Source organism: Dermacentor andersoni, chromosome 10 (genome assembly GCF_023375885.2).
Source record: "Dermacentor andersoni chromosome 10, qqDerAnde1_hic_scaffold, whole genome shotgun sequence".
NCBI lineage: Eukaryota > Metazoa > Arthropoda > Arachnida > Ixodida > Ixodidae > Dermacentor > Dermacentor andersoni.
Window position 1 is genome coordinate 105,575,854 of NC_092823.1, and position 23,632 is coordinate 105,599,485.

A 23,632-nucleotide genomic window follows, 5' to 3' on the forward strand; every position below is an offset into this window, starting at 1 on the left:
GGGAGCGCGGTCGCTTATCGGTTCGGCAGCCATGGAAACGAAAGGCTATTAGCGATCTACAGTTGCAGTCAAAAGTAAATGGAAGGCGCGAGAGCGTGGCAAACCATGTCGCAGCGCATCTAACGCCGGCTCTGATAATTGATTAGCCCGGTCGCCAGCAATCTGCGCGCGCTATCAGCCAACCTCTATCTGTAGCGTACGGACATCACTTTTGGAGGCTCGAACGGATGCTTGCTGCTCTTCAAATGCACCACCAAGGATTTCTCTGGCGCTACCTGCGATCAAACACATCGCATCTCGCCTCCTCATTACATGCCCTGCCCATGCCCATTTTTTTTCTTGATTTCAACTAAGATGTCATTACTCGCGTTTGATCTCCTCACCCAATCTGCTCTTTTCTTATCCCTTAACGTTACGCCAATCATTCTTCTTTCCATAGCTCGTTGCGTCGTCCTCAATTTCAGTAGAACCCTTTTCGTACGCCTCCAGGTTTCTGCCCCGTACGTGAGTACTGGTAAGACACAGCTGTTATGCACTTTTCCTTGAGGGATAATGGCAACCTGCAGTTCACGATCTCATAATGCCTGCCAAATGCGCCCCAGCCCATTCTTATTCTTCTGATTATTTCAGTCTCGTGATCCGGGTCAGCACTCACTACCACTTCCACTGGCTCGCTACCTATCGTAAACTACTGTTCTCTTCCGAGACTGTTAAACATTACTTTAGTATTCTGCAGATTAATTTTTAGACCCACCCTTCTGCTTTGCCTCTCCAGGTCAGTGAGCATGCATTGCAGTTGGTCCCCTGAGTTACTAAGCAAGGCCATATCATCAGCGAATCGCAAGTTACTAAGGTATCCTCTTATTCCCAATTCTTCCCCGTCCAGGTCTCTGAAGACCTCCTGTAAACGCGCTGTGAATAGCATTGGAGAAATCGTATCTCCCTGCCTAACGCCTTTCCTTATTGGGATTTTGTTGCTTTCTTTATGGAGGACTGTTTACAGATTGTCTTAATTTTTCTTGATGTGGAACCAGCTTTTATACGTTACCAGGTTACGGAAAGAACGAAAATAAAACCGAGGGACAGATTTTTATTAGCCGTATCATAAAAAGGCAGCAAACGAGGACACCAAGGACACCATAGGGGAAATTGGACGTACTCATTAATTGAAATAAATTATAAATTAATCAAAGTGAATCAAGAAACAACTAACATCTCGTGGGGCTCGAACCCACGTCTTCGTATTAAGCTTGCGATGCCCTTACCAGTTGAGCTACAGCGGCCCCGTTTTCCCGTCGACATCCTGGGGTATTCGTCTACTACGACTAAACATTGGAGTGCTAGCCAGCGACCCATCTCATGACCTTTGCGGTAGATGAGGAACATCCGTTTTTTTTTTTGCCGCAGGCATCACGCGTGCGTGACGTAAGAACGAACCACGTCACATATCACACTTCCGCCACCCTGATGAAGTACTCAGCACTTCACAGAACACAATTTATTCAGAAAAGAGACAGCTCATGAACATGTTCTTCAATGCTTATGGGGTCGAGCAATACAGAAATAATAAAACAGACCGGCGTAAATGGCATTCATTGTAAAAACAAACGAGCGTAACTTTATAGTCACCACACTGGGTGATTACCGTGTCTTTAGCGCAACACTGGCCACTTATTTTGCCTTTGCAATTTCCACCAAGAGCTTCTCTAGCGGCGTTTCAAGGAGGGCGTGCTTCTCTTCAAGCTCCCGAAGTCTCTTCTCAGTCATCGGATCGTTCTGCATCGTTCTGTTCTGCACAATCTGCAAAAAATATGCATCAGAAATTGCGAGTCGTCATCGTGCTCTGCAGTACAGAAGTTGGGCTCAAGACTCATTTGACAAGACTGCGCTGTGAAAGGAAAGTTCGCGTCCTCTGGAGTTCATTTAGTCCCCAAGCAATAATCGTGATCTACCTTGCGTGCGCTTGCTTATCTAACGCTGTGCTCCCGGTAATTGCACGTCATTCATGACATGTGCGTTGTCAGCGTGACGTAGCATTCTCGACATTAGTGTAGCGAGCGCAGAGTTTCCAAGAGAGGAAAGGTGAGCCAGACAAATGTTGGTTGTTTTTTGGAATCAAAGTACACCCCGAACAATGCAACTTGTCTTTATAGTATACTATTTCATGAGTTGATTCTACTCGATTTACGTGAAACCAACAGACAAATAAATGAAGGAAAATATCAGGTAAATTGATATTTTTTTTTTTCTATTGAGGATGTAGGAATGTCAAAGAAAAGCGACGGAGACAACTCGCTGCTCGTGGGAACCTAGCCCACATATTCGCTTTACGCGTGCGATGCTCTTACTGACTTGGATACCGTTGCACCGTTTTTTTTCCTTCCACTTCCTTGGATATATTGGTGCATATGCCCTAGATCTAGCAGTACAAATGCTAGCCAGCGCTGCCGCTCATGGCCATGGCGCGGATGCAGAACATTCACCGTCATAACCGTGAGCAGTGTCGCTTGCTCGGCTTGTGTTTTGTTGCCACGTACAGCAGGTTGCTATTTTTCATTCTTTTTTTGTCCAGTTTTGTATCTTTTAAAGACATGCTTTCATCGCGAACCCTTCCAGGCATCCCTCGTGTGTATAGAAAAAAAGTTTTTTTTTTTTTTTTTTACAAGGGACAATACGAACACTGAGTCACAATCACGGCACAATTCCACCAGGGCTATAACATATGCAAAGTACGAAACATTGTATGGACGGCACATGACAGCTGGTTTGGTGCTTCCGTCTTACTGACTAGCTCGCACAGAGGATAGTACTGCCACATTTGCTACCCTTAAAGGCGTCCAGGCTGCTGGCCTTGTTTCCTACGAAATTACTCAGTGCTAAAACAAGCGATACCTCAATCTCCTCGTAACAAAATATATGCGTAAACAAAAGCACAATCCTTTTAATAAACGAATCTTTCCAGCCCTCCTGTGCCTACATTAACCGTTAGACGAAGTGAGTGAGTGAGTGAAAGAGAGCAAGGACAGGAAAGGAAGCAGGTCAATCAGATCAGCACCCGGTTTGCTGCCTTACCCTGGGGGTGAGGGACAAATCACATGCGTACTTCTACCCTGCCAACTACCTTTTCGTGATAATCACCGGGTGTTATGGATGATGATTGAAGTCAATACTATGGCGCATAGACACAACGGTGGATTGGTCAAAAAGTGGGCGGCATGCCTAAAATATGTAGCGACGAAAAATACGCTAAGTGGAGCTTTCATTTTTGCCAATGGTAACTCATTGGCATAATGGACTAAAAATAAAGTTATCAGAATTGAATCTACTAGTCTAAACTTAACTACCTGTCGTCTTACTTTAGCTTCGAAAAATGCCGTACTTAAACGTTGATGCAATACAATAAGAGGTAACGATACAAGACAAGGTCTTGCTGAACCATACGTACCACAATTTCTGCACGCAGCTCTTCCAGGTCTTCTTGCACATTTCTTTGGAAGTAGTCATCCTTTTTCTGTCGTAAAAGAAATAGAATTTTTTTTAAATAAGCAGTGCACTTTTCCCAATGTGCTTTTAGGTAACAAGTCTAATCAATGCTTCTAAATGTGAAATTTTCAGCTGCTAATTGTAAGGCGTACAACCTTTTTTTCATTCCAGGTTGGTGATGCATAGAAAATACAGTATTACGTTTTGCGGGATGCGGTCTACTAGTTTCCGAGCTGTATAAAGAGGCACACCTGCAACAGAACGCTACTGCCACTTCCTTATTATATTGTTGCAATATCAATATTTTACAGTCTACGCGATGTGACGAACACGAGACAGCATTAGTTGTGCTTGCATATGGGCATCGTTGCGTTGCATGTATGTGAATGTAAAACAGTGAACGCTGCATGCGATATCTCACCTTGTATACCTCCTCCTTTTCCGCAATCAGCTGCCTCAGCTGCTCATTCTCCGTTCCCAATTCCTACGCCATGGCAATTGTGTATTACATTCGCATTTTTACAGAGCAAAGTCATACCCATTGTGCATAAATCATTAAAGACCTCTTTCGTGTGTCAATAAATTCCACTTTAGAACATTCCGGGTTTTTGTTACCTAGCACTTTCTACTGTTCAAACACAATTCATCATACTCACTTGTGTCCTAATTTGTTGTCATTTAACAAACTCTAAAAAAATGAAATCAGTTTTATGTGTATTGCTGCTTTTATTTTTTCACACGTTTTACTAAATAACCACGGGTCCCGGTAGATTTAGCGACTATGAGACTCCTGTCTGCATCTTATTACATCAACACGTCGCAAACTTTCCATGAACGTATTAAGCATTTTGATACGAAATGAAGTACGACTAAGCCGCTGCAAGAAGTTAACATGTCTTTGCAATAAGTTTCGAATCAAATTCGAAGTGGGCCTTACATTATCACCAAGTTTGTGGCGATCATTTGGCGATTGTCAGCAAAATTTGCGTGATCAAAATTACCACACATTTTGCAGAATACACAGCAAGCAAATATTTCGAAAGGGCTATACCGTGACAACAAAACCAAAATCATACTTTAATCAATGTTGCGTCTCAGAAACACAAATAAAACCGATGGCGCATATAAAAGTTTACCGCATGCCTTCCATGACGAGCAAGTAACAGTGACGAAGCCACATTAATTTCGTTATTGCAATTTCATTACCTGCACCTTCGCTTCGAGAGTGAGAACTCGGTCGATGAGTGACGTCACGTATTGACACGAGCCGACATGTTTTTCCATCTCCTGGTTACAGGCCTGAGAAAACAAGCAGAACAGATTTTTTTTTTACGTTTCACTGCCACAATCATGCACTCGGCTAAAGAATATGCCCTTTTGCAGCGAAGCCGTTTAAAAGAGTTTCGAAACCGCTGCCATGTCGGTGCGAATGCCTGCATGTGGCGGTAGCCTCGGCATCAAATGTCAATCAAAGAATAGCCATAGCAAAGCAACCTGCATTCAAAGTTTTGCTTTAGAACGTAATGGTCAACAATCATAACTTGAAGTTACCGATCTTCGTTGTGCGGTCTTTCTTTGAACTAGACATCGCGTGTTTTTTTTCTTACCTCCCATGTTGTAGGCTCCTTCCCTCCTCTCTCCCTGTCATCTTTGTTTTCCCCTTTCCCATTCCACCGGTGTAGGGTAGCCAACCAGACATAATTCTAGCTAACCTCCCTGCCTCCTGCTCCAAACTGGAGGTCAGTTTGAAATTTATACGGGTGAGGGGGCGAAAGCTGATGGCATGGTCCAGCAACGCAGCTTGCGTGGTAAATAGTCCCCATGACTGGGGCGTCGACGATGAGTCATCATTTAGAACAGGCAGCCAACATACCCCTGGTATACTTGCAACGAATTAAGGGCCTCAAAATACGCTGTCTTTGATGTATAAGTTGCTCAGATTAGGAAAGACTTACGAGGAATTATTTTTCTTTTTCATGTTTACGTGCGCAGTTCCAAGAGAATCCTACTTTCGGTCTGTTTAGCGGGTAACGAAGTCCGTCGTTCTGAATTACATTTTTGGTCATTTCATTTCCTATAAGGATTCCCTATCTTTTTGCACACCTCTATACAGCTCTTTAAAAGAAAGTATGCGATAGTGGTAGTTCAAGTGCTGCGCACATTTGCCTAGCGGCAAGATGTGCAATGTAATGGCATAATTGCTTCGCTAGAAAACAAAATTGCAATAGCCTGTACATTATATAGAGCCCTCTAGCTTGCAGTGGTCTCGCTAAGCAGTTAAATCACCCTTTGATACAGGATTTTGTTTATAAATACAGAAATACAGACGAAACCAACATACACGACCATGATGTACGAACTCTTTCTTTATATTTTATACACGTCGAAAGCACGCAGGTGCTTGTAGTAAACAAAATGCTTAATTTTCCCGTAGCCAACTTTCGATCCCGAGAAAAGCACGCCTGGAAGTCTTTTTGTGGCAGCAAGCACACTGAGCACAGTCCCAGTGGCGACGAAGAGGTTTAGCAAGGTCATTACCTGGAAACGGCATCCCAGTTGAGCGTAGCGGCACTTCGCAGGTTTTGAAGGGCAAACTGCCAAGTGAATGTCCCTCAGCTTGAAAAAGAAAAAAATATTATTAGTTGTGGTTAGGGCGCTTCCCATACATTGGAGTCGCGTGCAACAACACCGATTGATTGTTGATGTTACACTGCCACCGTCATGGCACCGTAGTAGATATTGCCAGGTTATTTCAAGTAAACTGGAGAAATGTGCAAATAGCGATGCTGTGCTTTCGCGTGGGAGATTTCGCAGTGCTTGTTTTTGACAAAATTTAATGACGATTTTCGTACATAGATGTATGCTTTGTATAACATTATACGCGTATTAGCACATGTGTGTGTGCATATATATATATATATATATATATATATATATATATATATATATATATGTTTGTTTAATTGTGCTCAGGAGAGGTTATCATTTGTGAGGCTACCCTACTCCTACCATAGGCAAACCGTCTCTAGCCTTTTTATCTATCTTTTGTACTTCATATACTAGAAAATGATAATTTTTGTTCACGCTTGTGGAATTAGTACAGGATAACGATGCTTGAGAGTCGCTCGGGATGATCCCGTTGAATGGGTGCGGTTGTGATCATGCACAGATCAAGGCAGACATTATTAGCCGTGAAGTTTTGCTGTCGTAGATGTAGTGACGCTTGATAATTTGAACGTTCCTTGTTCTCTCGTTGGGAATAAACATGTCGGGTTTGCATGTACATTTCGTGTCTGTCGTTGGTCTTGTTCCAGCACTGAAATTCTGAAATTAGAACTGAAACTGTAAACCAGACGTTGTGTAACAGATCAATTAAGGCACTTTATAACGTTCGACTGCTTTGGCTCCGCAGTTGAAGGGGACAGTTAGGAGCAGAATTCTCTCCATCACTTTCTTTCTATATTCTGAAGCTAACAGCGCATCTTGGAGTATGTTTAGTGAGCGTCTTGACGCACGTGGAAAAGACTCGTCCGCTGGTTCTTTCGCTACTCTCTCCTGCCGAATTGCTCCGAGTAGCTCATATGCTGAGCCTACAGCAGCAGAACCATTTGGAAGAAAAATCACCTTGGTTGTGCGGTCTACTCGAGGTCACGCTACTTTCCACTTACCTCTGCAAATGTATCAAATTCCGTCTCACAATGATCACAAGTCGCCGGCCTTTGATCACAGTCTTCCATGTGAGTCTGCAAATATGATAGGACAACAGACGAGCATAGGGAGAGTTAGCTACCGCTAGTATGAAACGTCCTGTTATTGCACAAATATTTCGAATGAACTTCCAAGAGACGTCCACTCACTGTTGACCCCGAGACTATAGCGACAGTTTCGAAGCTTACATGTTCGACAGTGCCGACTTTTCGAAGATATAATACGCCTATTTGGCGACTATCTTTGGGACCGAACGTCTGCAGATAGGTCTCATCACTCGTAGTAATAAGTATACGCAGACAGCGCACATTATCTTCAATGGAATTCACGACACAATCTTGGCTTGCGAAGGCTACGTGCGTGGCGCAATGCTCACTCCTAGTTCACTTGCTTCCTTCCCAAGTTATAGCAGCAGATACGCCGTGCCCACACTGTAAAATAATTCGCCCCCTTATTCACCTTTAAGGGCGTAAATTATTTAACAGTGCAGTGCTCCGTGAAGTGATGCCGGTTTTACAAAGTGCTATTCTCGATCGTACGTTCGCGTGCTCGTGTATCAGCCGAGCGCGTCTTGTTAGACAGAGACATGCTGTTTGTGATATGACGCCAGTTTTGCGATTCTCTGTCGCCGCCCGCAGAGCGCTTGCAGGTGGTCTGGACTGCTTCCTATCGACTGGCTCAACTAAACGTCGCCAAATATTTAAAAATATATATACGGAGTACGCATGCATTCTAGAAAATTGTAAGAAGAGAAGGTGGGAATACCTGGCACCACACTGTAAGCTTAACAGAGAAGAAGCTCTCATACGTCACCGACTTCAGACGGGCGATCACCTCCCGGGCACTCTACACTGCACACGATTTATCCCTAAACGTATACAAGAGACTGCCAATCTTGCAATACGCCAAACACCCTCTATCATTGAAAAGAGCCATGTGTACAATAAATGTAATGCAATGTAATGCGCCAGAAGCCAAAGTCATGTTACCCTCGATCACACGGTCTGAGAATGGAACAAGAACACACGCCCATCCAGGCGCGAACGGAAGACCAATGGGAGGCTTAGATGTCCAAACAAAGTTCTCAGTACCAGCTACAGCTGATGAACAGGAGTTAGGCAGTAAGCACAGGGCCACGGCTGCCTGGTACAGGGTGGCCGCCCATCTCCAGCCACCAAATAGCTCTGTCTCTGGAATAAAGTTTATCCACACACTCACGGAAACCCTCTCGTGAATGGCCATCGCTGTGTGTTAATGGGCATCGTTAAGCTATAGGCATTTGTATTCTTGCACATGTATCTAATTTCCTAACTTTTAATTACTTTACCTAATTGAAGACGCGTCAATGCAAGAATGAAAGATTTCCAGAAACAACCGATACCAGGTTGGCCTAGGCCCTGTGTAGTTTTATTTTCTTACGAAAGAAAAAAAGCCTGCAAAATTTTTGTTTGTTTTTCACTAGCATGCGACAACGCGTCCGCGCGCCAATTATGGCCACGGCTTCAAAGGTAAACCTCGTCATTTAGAGCACCGTGCATTTTACGCATACTGAAATACTTAAGTATCTGTATGATTTCTAATAAAGTTAGTGGCAAGTTCAGCGCTCTCCAGTGTCTTTCCTGCTTTGTTTTTCTCTTGCGCTGCGCGTTGAACGCGTTCAACCAGTACCAACGTACCCAAACGTTGATTCTTCTACAGCGCACTGAAAGACAAGACTTCGTGTTCGATAAGGACCGGCAGACGCGAGCCGATACCTGAGTACCGTTCGGAAAGATAGCATGACCACTCGTTGCTAGGGCGATATGTTAAGCCCTTATTTTATCTTTAAGAGCGCAGCAATGCCTGGCGGACGGACGTGTTTTTTCTTTCGTGGTATTTTTCATTGCGCGAAATGTTTCTTCGGCGAAAATAAAAAATGACGGCACATTACCTAGCTGCCTCTAAAACCCTGTCATCGATCATATCTCGGCATCCGCAATAAGTTTTGCATTGACCCCTTATGGATTAGGCAGGTTAACCAAAAGTCATCTATTCAACATCATTTCTGTCTAACGAAAAAGCTATTAGCACGAACAACATCCATCAACATGCTGTTATTGCTGTCCGCGTAAATCCTCTCGTTACTTATTTATTTATTTGTTTATTTTAATTTTTCCCCAATTTTAACTGGGACCGCCGGTACATATGTATGTTGATTTCGGGACATGTAGCCGAGGGTGCGAGCGTGGCTGGAGTGTTCGTATAGTTAACATGACAGTAAAATTTCGAGTGCTAACTACGGGGCAGCGTGCATCATTGAACTTGCCTCCAGTTGACGGGCCGCTACCTCCTGACTGCAGAAGGGGCAGCAGAGAAGTCTTTCTTCGCATACGTTGGATATGTGCGGATGCAGCAGCTTGGTACTGACCTCTTGCTTACATAGCGGGCACTTCACCGTCTTAACTTTGCAATTTTTGTAGTGACCCTTCAGGGGAAAAAAAGGAAATGTAGCATTTCAGACATGATTCATAAATACGCACCTTGGGCATGCCAACGCCGAGTGCAGTGCCGGTAATACACTAAATAGAGCTTTACAAAAGAAAAATCGCGAACAGTTCACATGACCAGTAAGATCTCGCGTGATTCCATATGTATATTTAGGGGATATGTAATCGCACACGGCATAAATACGGTCAAACACATACGGGATGCATTTTCCGAGAATATTTTGGACAAAAGGCCAGGTTTAGCTTGCAGCCCACAACGCACAGCAACACTATGTAGGCCTTGTACAATGTAGTACAGGTAGCACACTCGAAATCCAGGCGGCGCGGAGGCGCTCTGAAAATATTCAGCCTTCTTGTCGGATCCCGTAAACGTTTGACCGCACTTGGACTCGGATGCAAGATTTATGCGGAAATTATATGCTTGGGTTGTGCGAATTCTCCGGTATAATAGCAGTAACTGTTCTATGAACATCTATAAACATACGGTTTTGGAAGTAAAAACTGCTACGTACGATTACATATTTCTTCCTGGAGGTTTGCAACACCAGTAGCACCTTATTTGAACAAACAAACAACAATGACCTCGCCTGCACTTTCGTAAGTCAGTTACTGCGAACAGCATTTAGGAGGCGCCAGCTCCTGGAGCTGTACTAGGAACGTTTCTTTCTTAGTTACTCTATACCTTTCCACTATCGTTGATTACTAGCGTTACACGAAGCCTTCGACATCGAGAAAATCGGACACTCGCGGCCCGACGGGTGATCAGAAATAATATTTCATGGCGCGTCTCCGTCTCTACATACATTTTCGCTGTCACGTGATCCCTCAATTCTCCCGTGCATTGTTCGGCCATTCAGCACTTCTCGCACATTCGTCCTCTGCTTCCGCCAAGCCATGCAAAGGCCCTGGCTGTGGCTCCTTCAGCGTGGAACCGACCTTGTGGTCCTTCCTTGAAGTCATGCCGCCGATGGCGTTAACAGAGAGAGAGAGGGGGGCAGTGATTGGGAAGAGGAAGAAGCACTATAGACCTTCTCACATGCGAAGGCGAGAAACAAGGGAAGGCGTAGCTGGTGGTCTCTTTCCTCCTCTCCCTGCACTGTGCGACGAGTATGCGATGGGCTCTCCACACGCGGTTGATGCCTGGTGGCGATGCTCTGGAACAACGCAAGTTTCTTTTTCTCAACTTTAGCGCAGATTGTCATGGTGCCTTCAGCAGCGTTAGGCTACCCTGCCATTCATTCAGAAGCAGAACGGCAGCCAATAATTACCGCGGAGGTGGTGCCTAGCTTAGTTTGGTGATAAGAATAAACGGTTTTTGCTCAAGCACTACGAACTAAGTTAGGAAAGCACTGACCCTAAACATGCAGTCTTTAATGCATCCTCCCGAAAAGTGATTATGGGACAAGCAAACACCTCCATTGCAACCTCACGCTGATCCGGAACATTTACTAATTCCTTGTCGAATAAGGAGGGCCAATCCGACAATTAGTGCAATGGTAAACTGGGCTGATCCCGTATGCAGGGCGAGGAAAGAAGGCCGATACAAGTAACCTATCAGCGCTCGCATGAACCACGTTGTAGATGTTTCCACGTCTTGCCGATTTACTGGCAGGCATGTAATCACTGTGCTGCGAAATGAGCGACAGAAGATGCACATTTTCATGCAGTTTTATGCAGTTTTCCTTTTAGCCACGATAGCTTCGCTTCACATATTCCAAAATTAGCGCTGTATGTGCATTTTGTCTTTTGGTGCCCTTTTGTGATAGGAAGAGCGACAAAGGGGAATAAGGAGGTAAAGAGAATTTCGTCGAGGTCGCAGAACGCATTTTTGGCAGTCGCAGGCAACCGGGGCTTAGCCTATGTCTTTTAAGCGCCTGAGAAGCTGACTACAAGTTATGGTATTGTGCCAGCCGGGAAACAGAAGTTGCGACAGCGAATCCGCACGACGACCCAGGTGTCGAAATTATGTGGAGAGAGAAGCCCACTCTGCTTCTGTCCCGCCTGATCTACAAAGTATGAATAGAGGAAAGAATGCAGAGAAAGGCAGGGAGGTTAACCAGAGGAAGTTCCGGTTGGCTACCCTGCACGGGGGAAGGGTTAGAGGGGATAAAAAGAGAATAAGAGTGGAAGGGGGAGATGGAGAGAAAGAAAGACGAGCACGAACAAAGCGCGTACACTATAGAGAGGTAGGGGGCGGCATTATTAAAGTCTCTCGTGGATACGCGGATGTTCTTTCGGTGCACTGACCTAAAGCAAAGGAGGTCCACAATCGCCTCAGCCACGCCGCCAGATGGCGCTGGCAGGTCTTTTTTTTAGCTTTTTTTTTCATTTTTTTTCTTCCTTACTTTCCCTCTGTCGTAGACAGCTCGTGTAGCGGGAAGCGAGCGCTGGGGCACAGCCCGGTGATTCTCAGTGTTTCTCCCTCGAAGGAAGTGGTCTTAGATGTCAGTGATTAAAGTGCCACCGCCATGGCGTCGTTCTGGTGCTGATCCTGACGTCGTGCTATTATTGTCATGCCACCGCCGTTGTCGTTGGCTTGTTGTCACCGTCGTCCTGAAGGACTCGTTTTCACGCAGCCATCGTCGTTGTTGTGCCATTGTTATCATGCCGCTGTTGTGCAGTCGCCGTCACTGTCGTCGTTATTTTCATCGTGCCGGTGTTGTAGCGCCGTTTACTAAGTTGTGCAGTAAAGAACTTAACGATGCCAAACATGGCATTGTTTGTCTTGTGGCTAGGCTGTTGTGCCGGCGTCATCTTTATGGCATCGTTGTGTCATCGTCATCGTCACTGCAACTGTCGTCACCGTTGTAGTGCTTCGGGTAATCCGCGGTGTCCCTATAGTTATGGTCGTCATTGTAGCGTAGTTGTAGTTTTCCTTGGGCCGGTAACGGATTTTCGCGCAGTTAACGACTCAGAGGTGCGAAGGTAATTGAGACTAGGCTGATGGAAGCGTGACGACTGAATACGCAGGATTCGGCCCATTTTCTGGCTTGTAACTGCTGTTCGCAGTAAGTGAAATTAGGAATAGCTATCGTGCAAAAATTCTCACGGCAATACTCACCATCACCTCTCGAAGTGTCGCCTGATAGCTGCAAGTTTCATTTGGGCACATGGCCGACAACTCCAAAGCTTCCATGAATCTCTCGCTCCTGTGTTCCATCTGTAGGAACAGTACGTATGCAAATCATTAGGTACTCTCGTTGCTGGAGTTATTGAAGCTTCGTTAGCATGATGCAAATTTTGATAAGGTGCAAGATGCGATAAGCTCACAAATTCGGTTCCTTTTCTCACTTGAACCCCTCGCGCTGTAAGTCTGCAAATTTTGCACACTCTGTCTCGACAGCTAAGCTCAGCTTAAAAGGATTATTCCAAAACGGAGGGAATGTGCCAAACACCTTTGAAGTTCTACATGAAATATATGATTAATTGGTTGTCTTTAATCTTTCAAAACCACCCTTGGGCTATTGAAAAGCCGTAGGGATGCGGAAAGGTAGATATAGATTAGATTAATGGGAGTTCCTCAAAGGGCATTTCTTTATTATACCCTAAGATGTAGCGCCCCGATGTGGTAGCCAGCATTCAGAACGCCACTGAGACGCAGCACAACGTGCTGCATGATAGCAAGAAGTCCACTTGGTCGTACTGCGCCTGCGTCATGTTTGCTTAACACTAGCAGCTGTCATTTTTTGCCACATCAAAGAAAACCCAAGCTTCCTAAATCGGACACTGAGCACAACCACTATGTCAAGCTGCGCAGGTTAATCACGCTTCTACAACAGAAAAATAAAACGTCCGCTATTGTTCTGAGAAGCGGCTTGGTGATACAGAAGAGACAGATATGGACGACAGGGGGCGACAGCGCCTTGAAGTTCCCTCCCCAGCTCGCTATGACGTCACGAAATTCGAGGCGGCATCTGCTCGTGCAATCTACCGTGTGTAAAGTGTGCCTAGTTAATCGCTCTTCGGTAAATAATGAAAACATTGCATACTATGGGAACCACAGAAACCACGCAGCAAGTTTCGACTTTTCGGGCTCCAAAACCGCACAATTGAGGGAAAAAATTGTGCGATTTTACGTGCCAATTCCACGACTGCAATATGAGGCGTGCCGTGAGAGGGGACTCCGGGTTAATTTCAGTCACCTAGGGTTGCTTTACGTGCACCCAAGCCTAAAGATACACGTTACCGTGAATCACACCGCACGTCGGGTCGAGGACAGGAAAGACGAGAACAAGCGCTGGTCTTTTCCTGTCCTTGTGCCGGCGGGAGCTGTAATTAACAGTAACAAGGAACACCAACTTATCCGGTCTGAAACGTTGTTGCTAAATACACGAGCGTTTTTTGCATCTCCCCCCTCCCCCAATCGAGATGCGGACGCCCTGTCGGGGTCGAACCAGTGACCTCCAGCTCAGCAGTGCAGCGCCATTAGCCAGCCCGCTAGCACAGCGAGTTCTATCTAGCTGGGGTTCTATCGCCAAATTCGGAATGAGGAAATGTGACCTCAGTTTTCTACCTAATGAGCATCATTCTTCCACAAAATTGATGAGTAATGTTTTAAAACAGCACTTTACTAGTTCAATGGTTTTAACCGGCTTAGTGAAGATTCCTAACGTCGCTTTCTTCCCGTTTACATCGAGCATGTAGCAGCGACATTTTCAGTTATTAGTGAAGAGTGCACCTGTAGCAACAACTTGGTAGGAAAATGTAACGAGGTAAGAGTTGTACACAAGGACTACAGCATTTATGTGCCCTCGCCAGCACTCTTGGCTACGTCTGCAATTTAGGTAAGGTTACATACAACCACGGCAGGTATAATCGTAGCTGTCGTCGTGTACTGGCTAGCGTTATGGACAAACTTAACTAAGAATTTCTCTTTCTTCTTTACCAGGTGCGATTCGAAAGCACGCCCAGCGTATTCAAAGCATATAACGGCAATTTCAGCTCACACCATTCACAACGTGCCATTTGTATTTGCATCTCCCGCGGTTAATTTTTCCTATTTCCAGATTAGATGGCCCTGCAAAGAATTGGTATTCTAAGTTTGCTCCAGAATGGGAATCACTGAAAATTCCTTCGCGCAAATCACAATGCCGTCGATAAAGTAAATCGCTCCACACTGCTGATAACGAGAAGAGTCGCTATGTTTCGCCTAAAAAGATCACTGGGCTTCGCCGCTCATCGAAGTTATTAAGACGGAGCATAATTTCTGTATAATCGTGGGCACTTTTGTAGTAAAGATTGACTGGCTCCGGGCACATATACCCCTGTCAATAACCGCAATGGATCGCCATGCAAGCGCCACATTATTCAGCAGTCACGTGACTTTTTCTCCGTTCAAGCGCTGGGATTGTGTCCCCGGGTATACGGTTCCTGCATTATCATCAAAACAAAACAAAAGTCTGCGCCGTCCCAAATTATGGCATGAGGAGTAATATAGGCCTCCTGGTGAACAAATGTCTTGAAATCCCCCACTGTCAATAGCACACGAGCTCCCGATTAGAATAAACCTCTTGTTCGTGGCTCCTTTGGCTTTTTTTTTACTGGTTCCTTTGCAATGAGTATCAGCTTTTGCTTCTACAGATCGAGAATCGACTGATATTTAGTGCCTTGGGAACTTAAAATGCCGAGTGGACGAACATTTGGTTCATTTTAGGCTGTAAGTTCTTTGAGCATCATTAACACTTCACACTAAATCTGAAGTAAACATCAGCAGTCCGAATCATCTAATCAAGTGCCGTAACGTTCATATAAATATCAACCTTGGGACTCCTTTAAACGAAATGCCGACAGCGTGAGATGTGGGCAGTTGAGAACACAGCTTCTCATGTTTTCTGGCGTGCCTTTTCTGTTTCAAGCAAGTAAGTGTTATGCGACATTCGATTGCCTACGAATGTTTGCGAATGCTACCGACGGCAAGTTAGGTCCATTCCTAATTGAAACATATTCCCTTCGAGTACTCCACGTGTATTTCACAATGACGAAGCATTTCATGGCCGATTACCACGTCAAAAAAAGAAGAGCCGGCGAGGCTTACAAACACCATATTCTTGACCCAAATAATAGGAATGAAATATACGATTATAATTTCATGTCAAAAAAACACAGTCACGCCTTGTGAACGACTGGAGTACTCACGTCTTCAATCCTGTGCGTCGCACTGTCAACGCAACAGTCAATCAGTCCGTCATTGTCCAGCATTCCCAAGCATGGCCGACAGTACAAGTGATCCTCGGGGTCAGCCAGAAGCTCTGAGGAAATATTTCCGCACAAGGCACACAACACTCTTCCCGGAACTTCTGCAGCAAATGTAACCAGCTTGTCTTCGAAAGTTCTGTAGCGGTCCTTGACCAGCAGCTTACGACCGGTCATCTTTGTTCTAGTTGCTTCTTCACTGCCTATAGATACAACGATAGAAAAGAAACAGCGGCTTCAAATACACCATTATCGTGTCACCATTTAAGGTGAAAAGCTTCTACAAGTGCCCGTACTTTCCGATCTCTATGCTTGATAATTTTGTGTCGCTTGAATAAAGGTTTGCAGCCAGATGCTTTGCAATAAGACCACAGATGCGAAGTGGGCGTTCTTTTACGAAACTTCCGTTGTTCGATGTCACTCGTCCGGTGCCCTTTTCGTGTTGCTGTCGTTTCCAGCAAGCGATTTCAGAGCATGCATCTGTTCCATCTAGCCCACATACTACCCTGAGTGAACTTGATAACGAGAGCTTTGTTCTTGATAGCATCCCTTCGTCAAACCTCTGTGAAAGTAGCCGCACTACCTTTAACTCCGGAACGTTTCATTTTAGGGAAAGAGCAGTTAGCGGCCCTTAACAACAACACAAACAATGAAACGTGCAGCACTAGTGAAGAGAGCGCTGGCCAGTATTACATGCCCAGTTTGTGCGAATCTGTACATCACTTTTTTTAAATAAGGACAGCGCTCGCAACTATATTGTTTTAGCAAGATATTCTGATCAGCTCAGAGAACACCATGGGCGAACGCGCGAGAAAGTTTATCTAGTTTCAGTATCTAAAATCAATACAGCGAATTAATAAAACGTTGCAGGATCGATAACAGGGCAAGCTGACTTCGATGCATGGTTCAGCCCCTGACCTCTTCTTCTCCCCTTCATATCGCACTTTTCACGCCGCTTCGAGCACGGTTCAAGTGGACAATACTCGCCCACTTATCAATACTTTTGCGTAATTGCAGATGGCGCGAAAAAATACGCAGCAACAAAGCAAAGACCGGACACAAAGACAGACCAGTTTTATTTCCGTAGCTTACCTAGCTGTACGCTCTAAGCCTACAACAGCGAACCGAAAGTATCTCGCGATAACCGAACTTCACCCGCAAGAACATCCTGTTCGCAGGAATGTCGATCGGAGATCCTTCACCTGAATCCTGTGTTACTATCTCAGATGATTCTGAAACGCGCGTTGCTGTATTCACGTTGTCCTCCCGTGCATGCCTTCAAAACCTCGACTCGAGCATACTACGCCTGAGCCAGCATCCATCGTTATACCGAAACGAAGCTTCTATTTCAGCATCCCGTGGTCATCAGTCCTTGCGTGTGCCACCAGCGGCTTTGCCTTTACATTACATTGACAGTAGGTTGTACTTACCCTGGCTGGCTCTTCTGAAACAGAAGAATCGGGACCTGGAAAGCGATGACTCCGCCTTGAAAGCAGCCGTAGTGCGCCGTGGCTGTGTTTGTCTAAAAGGAAGTAGGAGCGCGGTTGGCACGGTCGCCTATCTGCTTCGTAGCCATGGTAACAAAATGCGATAGCGCTGTAGCCGAACAGCTCCGAGAGAGCATTTTTTTTTTGGCCCGCGCTGGCCGCCGTCTGCTATCAACGCCACCAGTCACAGCATTTCGCATGCTCTATCGTACTATCGACGCGTCCATGCTTTGGGGTGAAGAATTAACTCGTCCATTGCTAGACGTTGGAAAGTTATCATCGTATGCGCTTGTTACCTGTCAACGTCATCTCTTTTTGTACATTGGACAGGTCGTTCCGCAGCACTTGTGGTAGTGCAGTACCATGGTAAAGCTGTAATACATCGATAAATCGGTTTAACAGTGATATTTTGAGTTTTTTAGTGCCTTCTTTTCCTAAATATCGTGCTGTTACTGCTTTGTGAGCAAGCTTACTCTCGTGCCAAAACTTCTTTTTTCAAACTGCTTGAAAAAATAAGACAGACATCTAGTCTTCAACCAAGTCAAATGTCCACTGACGTTTTTTCGCCAACACAGATTCTTTGTTCACGATTACGAAACCGCTAGTGAACAAGGAAACCCTGTTTAGGTTCTGAAACACCAATTAACTTCTTCGTCGGTGACCAGAAGCTTCTGTTCTTTCTTTTTTAATACGCTACCTAACCAGACATCCTTGTAAGAAAACGTTGTCTTTCCGACATAGCCCTTCAGTGTTCTCGGATAGCTCGGCAACCACAAGCCGACGGTGTTGGTAGTGGGACAAAATTTATATAAATTCCGGTATATTGCGCGCCAAAAACAATCTGATTTTGAAGCACGCAGAAGTGAGCAACAAAGGGTAAATTTCGGCCTCCTGAGCTTGGTTAACATGCACATAAGTGCTGGCGCTTGCCTGTATTTATTTCAAGGTGTGAATGGTGTCGACCTTCGTTTAACGCAGAAAATAACAAGTCAGTGAGTGAAAGATATCATGTCCGTACTAAAACAGACGCGATGCGAGCCAAACCAATCCGCGGCCTTCCACCGATTGTGTCGATGTCAGTTTGTTGATGTCTTCGCGATTGTGTAATTTTTATCCCTCCTGCACTTTTTTTTCACATTTCAAGGGTATGATACAGGCTAAGCATTTTGACAGAATCGCTGACTAGTAGGGTAAAAGTTTATAATAATTAATGTAAAAAGTGCGAATGGGACGGTCTGTTTAGTCCACCATTTTAATATACTTTCCCTTCTTTTTTTTCCGCCACCCCTAGTCTTCCTCGGCTTCCTCCTCCTCCCCATAAAGAGTCCGATGTCTTGATACGGGCACTTCACAAAAGCCGGCAGCAGCAGAAGCACTAAATATCCGCGCATTGCAAAGTGCAGAGCTCTATCCGAGATATTTGATTATCGCTATCCCTACGTGCCAGACGAGCTCGTCCTATGCCAGTATATTAGCTAATGTCGCACTATATCCAATCTTGTGCCGTACTGAACTCTATTTTTTTCCTCTTGGCTCCCACTCTATCGTTTTTATTGAACTACAGTTATCAATCTTAAATCGTACATTGCCTATTCATGTTCCGTTTACGTACTTCGCAGGGTAGCCAGTCTGTCTATACACTGGCTAACCTCCCAGTATACCCTTTCTTGTTCATCTCCATGGGAGAAAACCGAACTGGCTTCAAAAGGATTTAGCTGCTAAGCAGAAATGCCCGGTACGAAAGAGCTTAGTGGTACTAAATGTTTCAAGGAAGAGCTGCCTCGAGCACAAAAATTCAACGAATAAAATACGTGTTAAGATATCAGACTTGAATTTACACGTGACTGTTTCTTTTTTTCTGCTTAAAAAAGCCAATTCGGCATTTCTACTCATGTTCATCAGTATTGTACGCCTTCATACCTCAAGCATAATATGATAAATCTCGTTTCCAATCCAGGCAGATTTTTTTCATCGTGCACTGTTTCGTTCCACCACTCACTGTCCGGTTCGTAGCTTCCTTTCAGGTTTCTTTGTTATCTTTCGAATTCAAGAGTGGCTAGCGGAGATAAAACATTCCGCAGTAGGACACTGACCTCCACTGTAATTCTCTTAACAGCCTTAACGGACCGAAGCAAGTCATAGGGAGGCCGTGAGTAGTTAACAGAAGTGGCGTCTCGTGGCAGTTTATTATACCCCGCACTTTGAGTAATACTTTAGCACGCCTAAACAAACTCCGCTGGTTGTTTTCAAACTATCATACCACAGAATTCAGTGGCGAAAAGCGGACTATTCACTCACTAGATTTACGACCTGGCGTTCCTCGGCTTGCTTTGACATGGATTGGATTGACGATACTTAACGTACCAAATCAACGCACGAGCTATCAGCCAACCACTGTTGCGCATGCAGCGTCACGGACAGCCCGGTTATGTCAGGGGCGGATAATCGAAGACGTGCAGTCGCGGCTCCATCTGAGTTACCGAAGCAAATCTCGGAGGCCACACTTTCGCAGGTCGTATTCGCCGAAAGTGATTGCAGGGCCGCAGACACATCATAGTCGCCACGTTTTAGGTCCTGTGCAAAACATCGCGTTCATGGCCCGTTACCGGCTCTGCGATTGTTTTCGGCGCGTGCTGTCATCACAAGTATAGCCTTCGAGATTCGTTTATATTTCTCCGTGGGAACCATCGCTGGGGCACAAAATAATTTGAACCAGCGTGTTTCTTTTTCTTCTTTTTTTTTTGAAGCGCATGCGAATTGCAAAAGGCGAGCTCTTCTGAACTCGGTCCCATCGGAATGCGCCTGCTGTGGCGGGGAATCGAACCCCCGACCTCGCACTCACTAGGATGACGTCATAGCTAATAAGTCACCGAGGCTGGTACGTTGGTACCCAGCACAGGGAGGTCATTTTAAGCAGGTTTGGAGACTTGCACTATTACTCCGCGTCCCGTGCATACTGAAGTCCTTGCGCCGCTACGGATGAGCGGCAGAAGTTTCCGACAAGGTGCTTGGGGATCTATTAGGTCCTTTCAAAGACAACGCGCGCATTGTTTTCGTAAATGGTTCTTCCGAATTCCCGAATAATGTTATGTGCCATATACGGTCAGCAACAAACACCATACCACATAATTAAATCGATTTGCGAGTAAATCGATTTACGTAGTGCGCTTTTCGGTAAAAAAGAACAGATGCAGAACACGTTTCTAGTTGAAACACATCTAGTTGAAATCTTCCGCGTAGTTGCCTGTCTCTTTCTAATATCAGGGCCCCATCGCTATTTCAGTGGCACTTCTGTCTCATCCAGGTGTCACTAGTGCATGTATGTAGTACTTGTCTTGCATTATGAAACTGAGCATGCCCATCAGTCAAACTTGTTTTCCTCTCTCATGAATACAACATTCGATAAAAGATGGCGGGACGTACCATGCGCTCCACGGGCACCGGGCAACTCTTCACACCTGCAGCCGTGGCAACAACTTCCTTGTTGTTTTCGTGCCTTATCCCCGCCGTCGCGGCGCCGCTGCGACAAGGCGCCTGCATTGTCTGCCTGCTGGAAAACGAAGCGAGCGGCCATCCATTGCCGGCGCCGTGTGCTTGATCCAGTAATCTGTCGGCGTTGTCCCAGGGTGGGCTGTTTCGACACCTGTGCTACCGATTCGAGGGTGAGTTTGTGCGACTTTCGTTGAAGCGCGCTGTTCGGTGGACGGTAACCTATCGTAGTGGATCTGGTTAAGCAAGGTGGGAAGTTCGCTCGCAGTGTTTGCAGTATCGCTCACTGGAAGCCATGCTTGGTGTGGTCCTCGTTATCGGCGCTGAATCGGAATGTGCTAGAGACGACGACGGTTCGCGAATCGCAGGGCATAATAACATCGCTGTGTGCCACGGATCCCTAAGGTCTAAACGACGGCTTCCGGCGGCGTTCTAGCGTCCTTGAATCGGTAAGGGTGTTTCACCGATAGCTCGCAGTTCCAAGTGTTGTAGTTTCGGCTTCAAGGCGCCGGAAAGCTCGGAACTCGTCACTGGCAGGTAAACTAAACGTAAACAACCCAATCACGAAGCGTAGTACTAGTGGTTTGCGTTTTGTACGTATTTACACGGTGTAGTACACGATGGGAGCATCGAAAAATAAAATGAAAATAAATCTGAGAAAGATTGTTAATTTTGCATTTATCGGGCTCATGGCGCAGTTGCTAGGGGTTCTGTTTATGAGCTCGAGCCTACGGGTTCGAATCGAAGCCACAGCGGCCGCATTCCGATGGCGGCGGCATGCAAAAACACTCCTGTGCCGCGTATTGGGTCCACGCTAAAGAACGCCAGCTCGTCAGAATAAGCCCAGGGCACCCCCCCCCCTCCTCGGCTACGGCGTGCCCCACACTCGTATCGGCGTTTTGGCATGTGACGCTCCATATCAATTACTTTTTAAGTATCGCGCCATATTTATAGCAGCTGGAGATTATTGTCGAGAGCACCACTCGATTTATCAATTAACGATATTCTGCCTACATGTCTGCCATGGCAGCTGCTTAAGTTAGCTCTAATTAATGTTCGAAGCTTTTCTTCATTTTATTCCTTCATCGTCCTTTGATGTTTATAGTGCACCTCAATTTATTGGCAGCGGTGCAGTTGAAAACCTGAATATGTAGCAAGCAGCGTTATATGTTCGTATAAGCCTGAGATTCAAGACATTTGATGAGCAAAATACATACGTAGGTCGTCACAGAAATACGTCAGCGCTGCAAAAATAAAAATCTAAGCAAAGCAGAAGCACAGCACAGTTTATTTATCATTTATTTATTGGCTACCTGCATCGCCCCGTAGGGCATTACAGCAGGGAGGTTACAAACTTGAATGAATACATAAACAAATTATTTCAACGCGTGGAAAAGAGCATCATTTTCTGTGATGTATACAATGCTCGATGGCAAACTGGTCCAATCTCAAACAGTTCTAACAAAAAAGGAATAATGAAAGACGTCGCCCCTACAAGAAAATTCCCTGACCTTCTAACAGTGGTCAAGTCGCTTAAATATGTAGTGTGGTGCCTGGCTATATTGTTCGTGGTTTATACCTGTTTTAGAATAATAAATACCCTGGAAAAAGTTTAATCTGATATGCCTTCTACGATCCTTCAGCTCTTGCCATTTAAGTTTAAGTTTGCTTTCTGTCATGCTAAGCTGCCGGCTGTAGTTACCAATAAAAAATCTAACTGCCCTATTCTGGATTTTTTTTAAATTTATAAGTTTAGATGTATGTGGGTCCCAACAAACACATCCACATTCAAGTATTGAACGTGCATGACTGAAATACAACTGCGTCTTTAAGTTAATCGGTAAATGACTAAAATTGCGCCATAAGAATCACAAAACTGATGCTGCCTTATTTCCAATATAGTTAGCATGCTTGTTCCATGGTAAATCAGAAGTAAAAACACCTAGATACTTAAATTCCTTGCTTATTTTTAGAGTTGTATCATGAATTCTACACCTATACGGTTGATTAGCTCGTCTTCTTGTGAAGGTGACGTGAACAGTCTTATTTATATTTAATGACATATACCAACGCACACACCAGTCTGCTACAGTGTTTAGGTCAACTTGCAGGATTTGTGAATCGGAAGTGGAATCTACGATTCTATAAACAACACAATCATCGGCAAACATCCTAAATGAAGACTGTATACCAGCTGAAATATCATTAATATACAGCAAAAACAATAGTGGCCCCAACACTGAACCTTGGGGAACTCCCTACGTAACTGATGCATATTGCGAACATATACCGTTCAGAACCACAGCCTGTTTCCGCAATTACCAATATTCACCAATCCAGGCTATTATTTTACTATCCAAGTTATAAGCTTTTAATTTGGAGAGTAGGAGACTGTGTGCAACTACATCAAACGCTTTACTGAAATCTAAGAAAACGCAGTCCACAACTTGTTGCTTATCAACTGCCGAGGCTAAATCATGAATGAACTCTACCAACTGTGTATTGCAAGATAAACCACGCCCGAAACCATGTTGGCTGCGGCTTAGGAGATTATGTTTAGTTAAAATGGCCATAACACAACTGTATATTACATGCTCCATAATTTTGCAGGTTATGCTAGTTAAGGAAATGGGTCTGTTGTTCTGAACGGAGTTACGCACCCCACTTTTATGTATGGGCCCAACTCGCGCTAATTTCCAATCATCAGGCATGTCAATTTCATTAAGGGACTTCTTAAACAGCCGGGCGAAATAAACGCATAACGCGTCCGCACAATTCCGTATGGTA

At 45.0% G+C, this 23,632-nt stretch overlaps 2 protein-coding genes across 4 annotated transcripts in view; one reads left to right on the top strand and one right to left on the bottom strand.

Annotated features, from left to right (window-relative positions):
- Positions 1 to 1,483: 1,483 nt before the first annotated feature.
- Positions 1,484 to 17,405, bottom strand: LOC126544589 (TNF receptor-associated factor 2-like). The gene is made up of 10 exons (XM_055077750.2): positions 17,300 to 17,405; positions 15,813 to 16,072; positions 12,739 to 12,837; positions 9,497 to 9,655; positions 7,152 to 7,226; positions 6,022 to 6,099; positions 4,690 to 4,782; positions 3,905 to 3,967; positions 3,446 to 3,511; positions 1,484 to 1,800 (listed from the first exon to the last, which is right to left on the bottom strand). The coding sequence occupies exons 2-10, from the start codon at positions 16,044 to 16,046 to the stop codon at positions 1,672 to 1,674; spliced, it is 996 nt and encodes a 331-aa protein (XP_054933725.1). The 5' UTR covers positions 16,047 to 16,072; positions 17,300 to 17,405; the 3' UTR covers positions 1,484 to 1,671.
- Positions 17,406 to 20,835: 3,430 nt separating this feature from the next.
- Positions 20,836 to 23,632, top strand: part of LOC126544590 (uncharacterized) — an 85,126-nt gene continuing 82,329 nt past the window's right edge. Inside the window, exon 1 of one of the 3 annotated variants that reach the window (XM_072284973.1) lies at positions 20,836 to 21,018. The gene's annotated coding sequence lies outside the window, so the exon portion shown is untranslated. The remainder of the gene's footprint in view (positions 21,019 to 23,632) is intronic. The other 2 variants (XM_072284972.1, XM_055077752.1) reach the window with 2 other exon arrangements.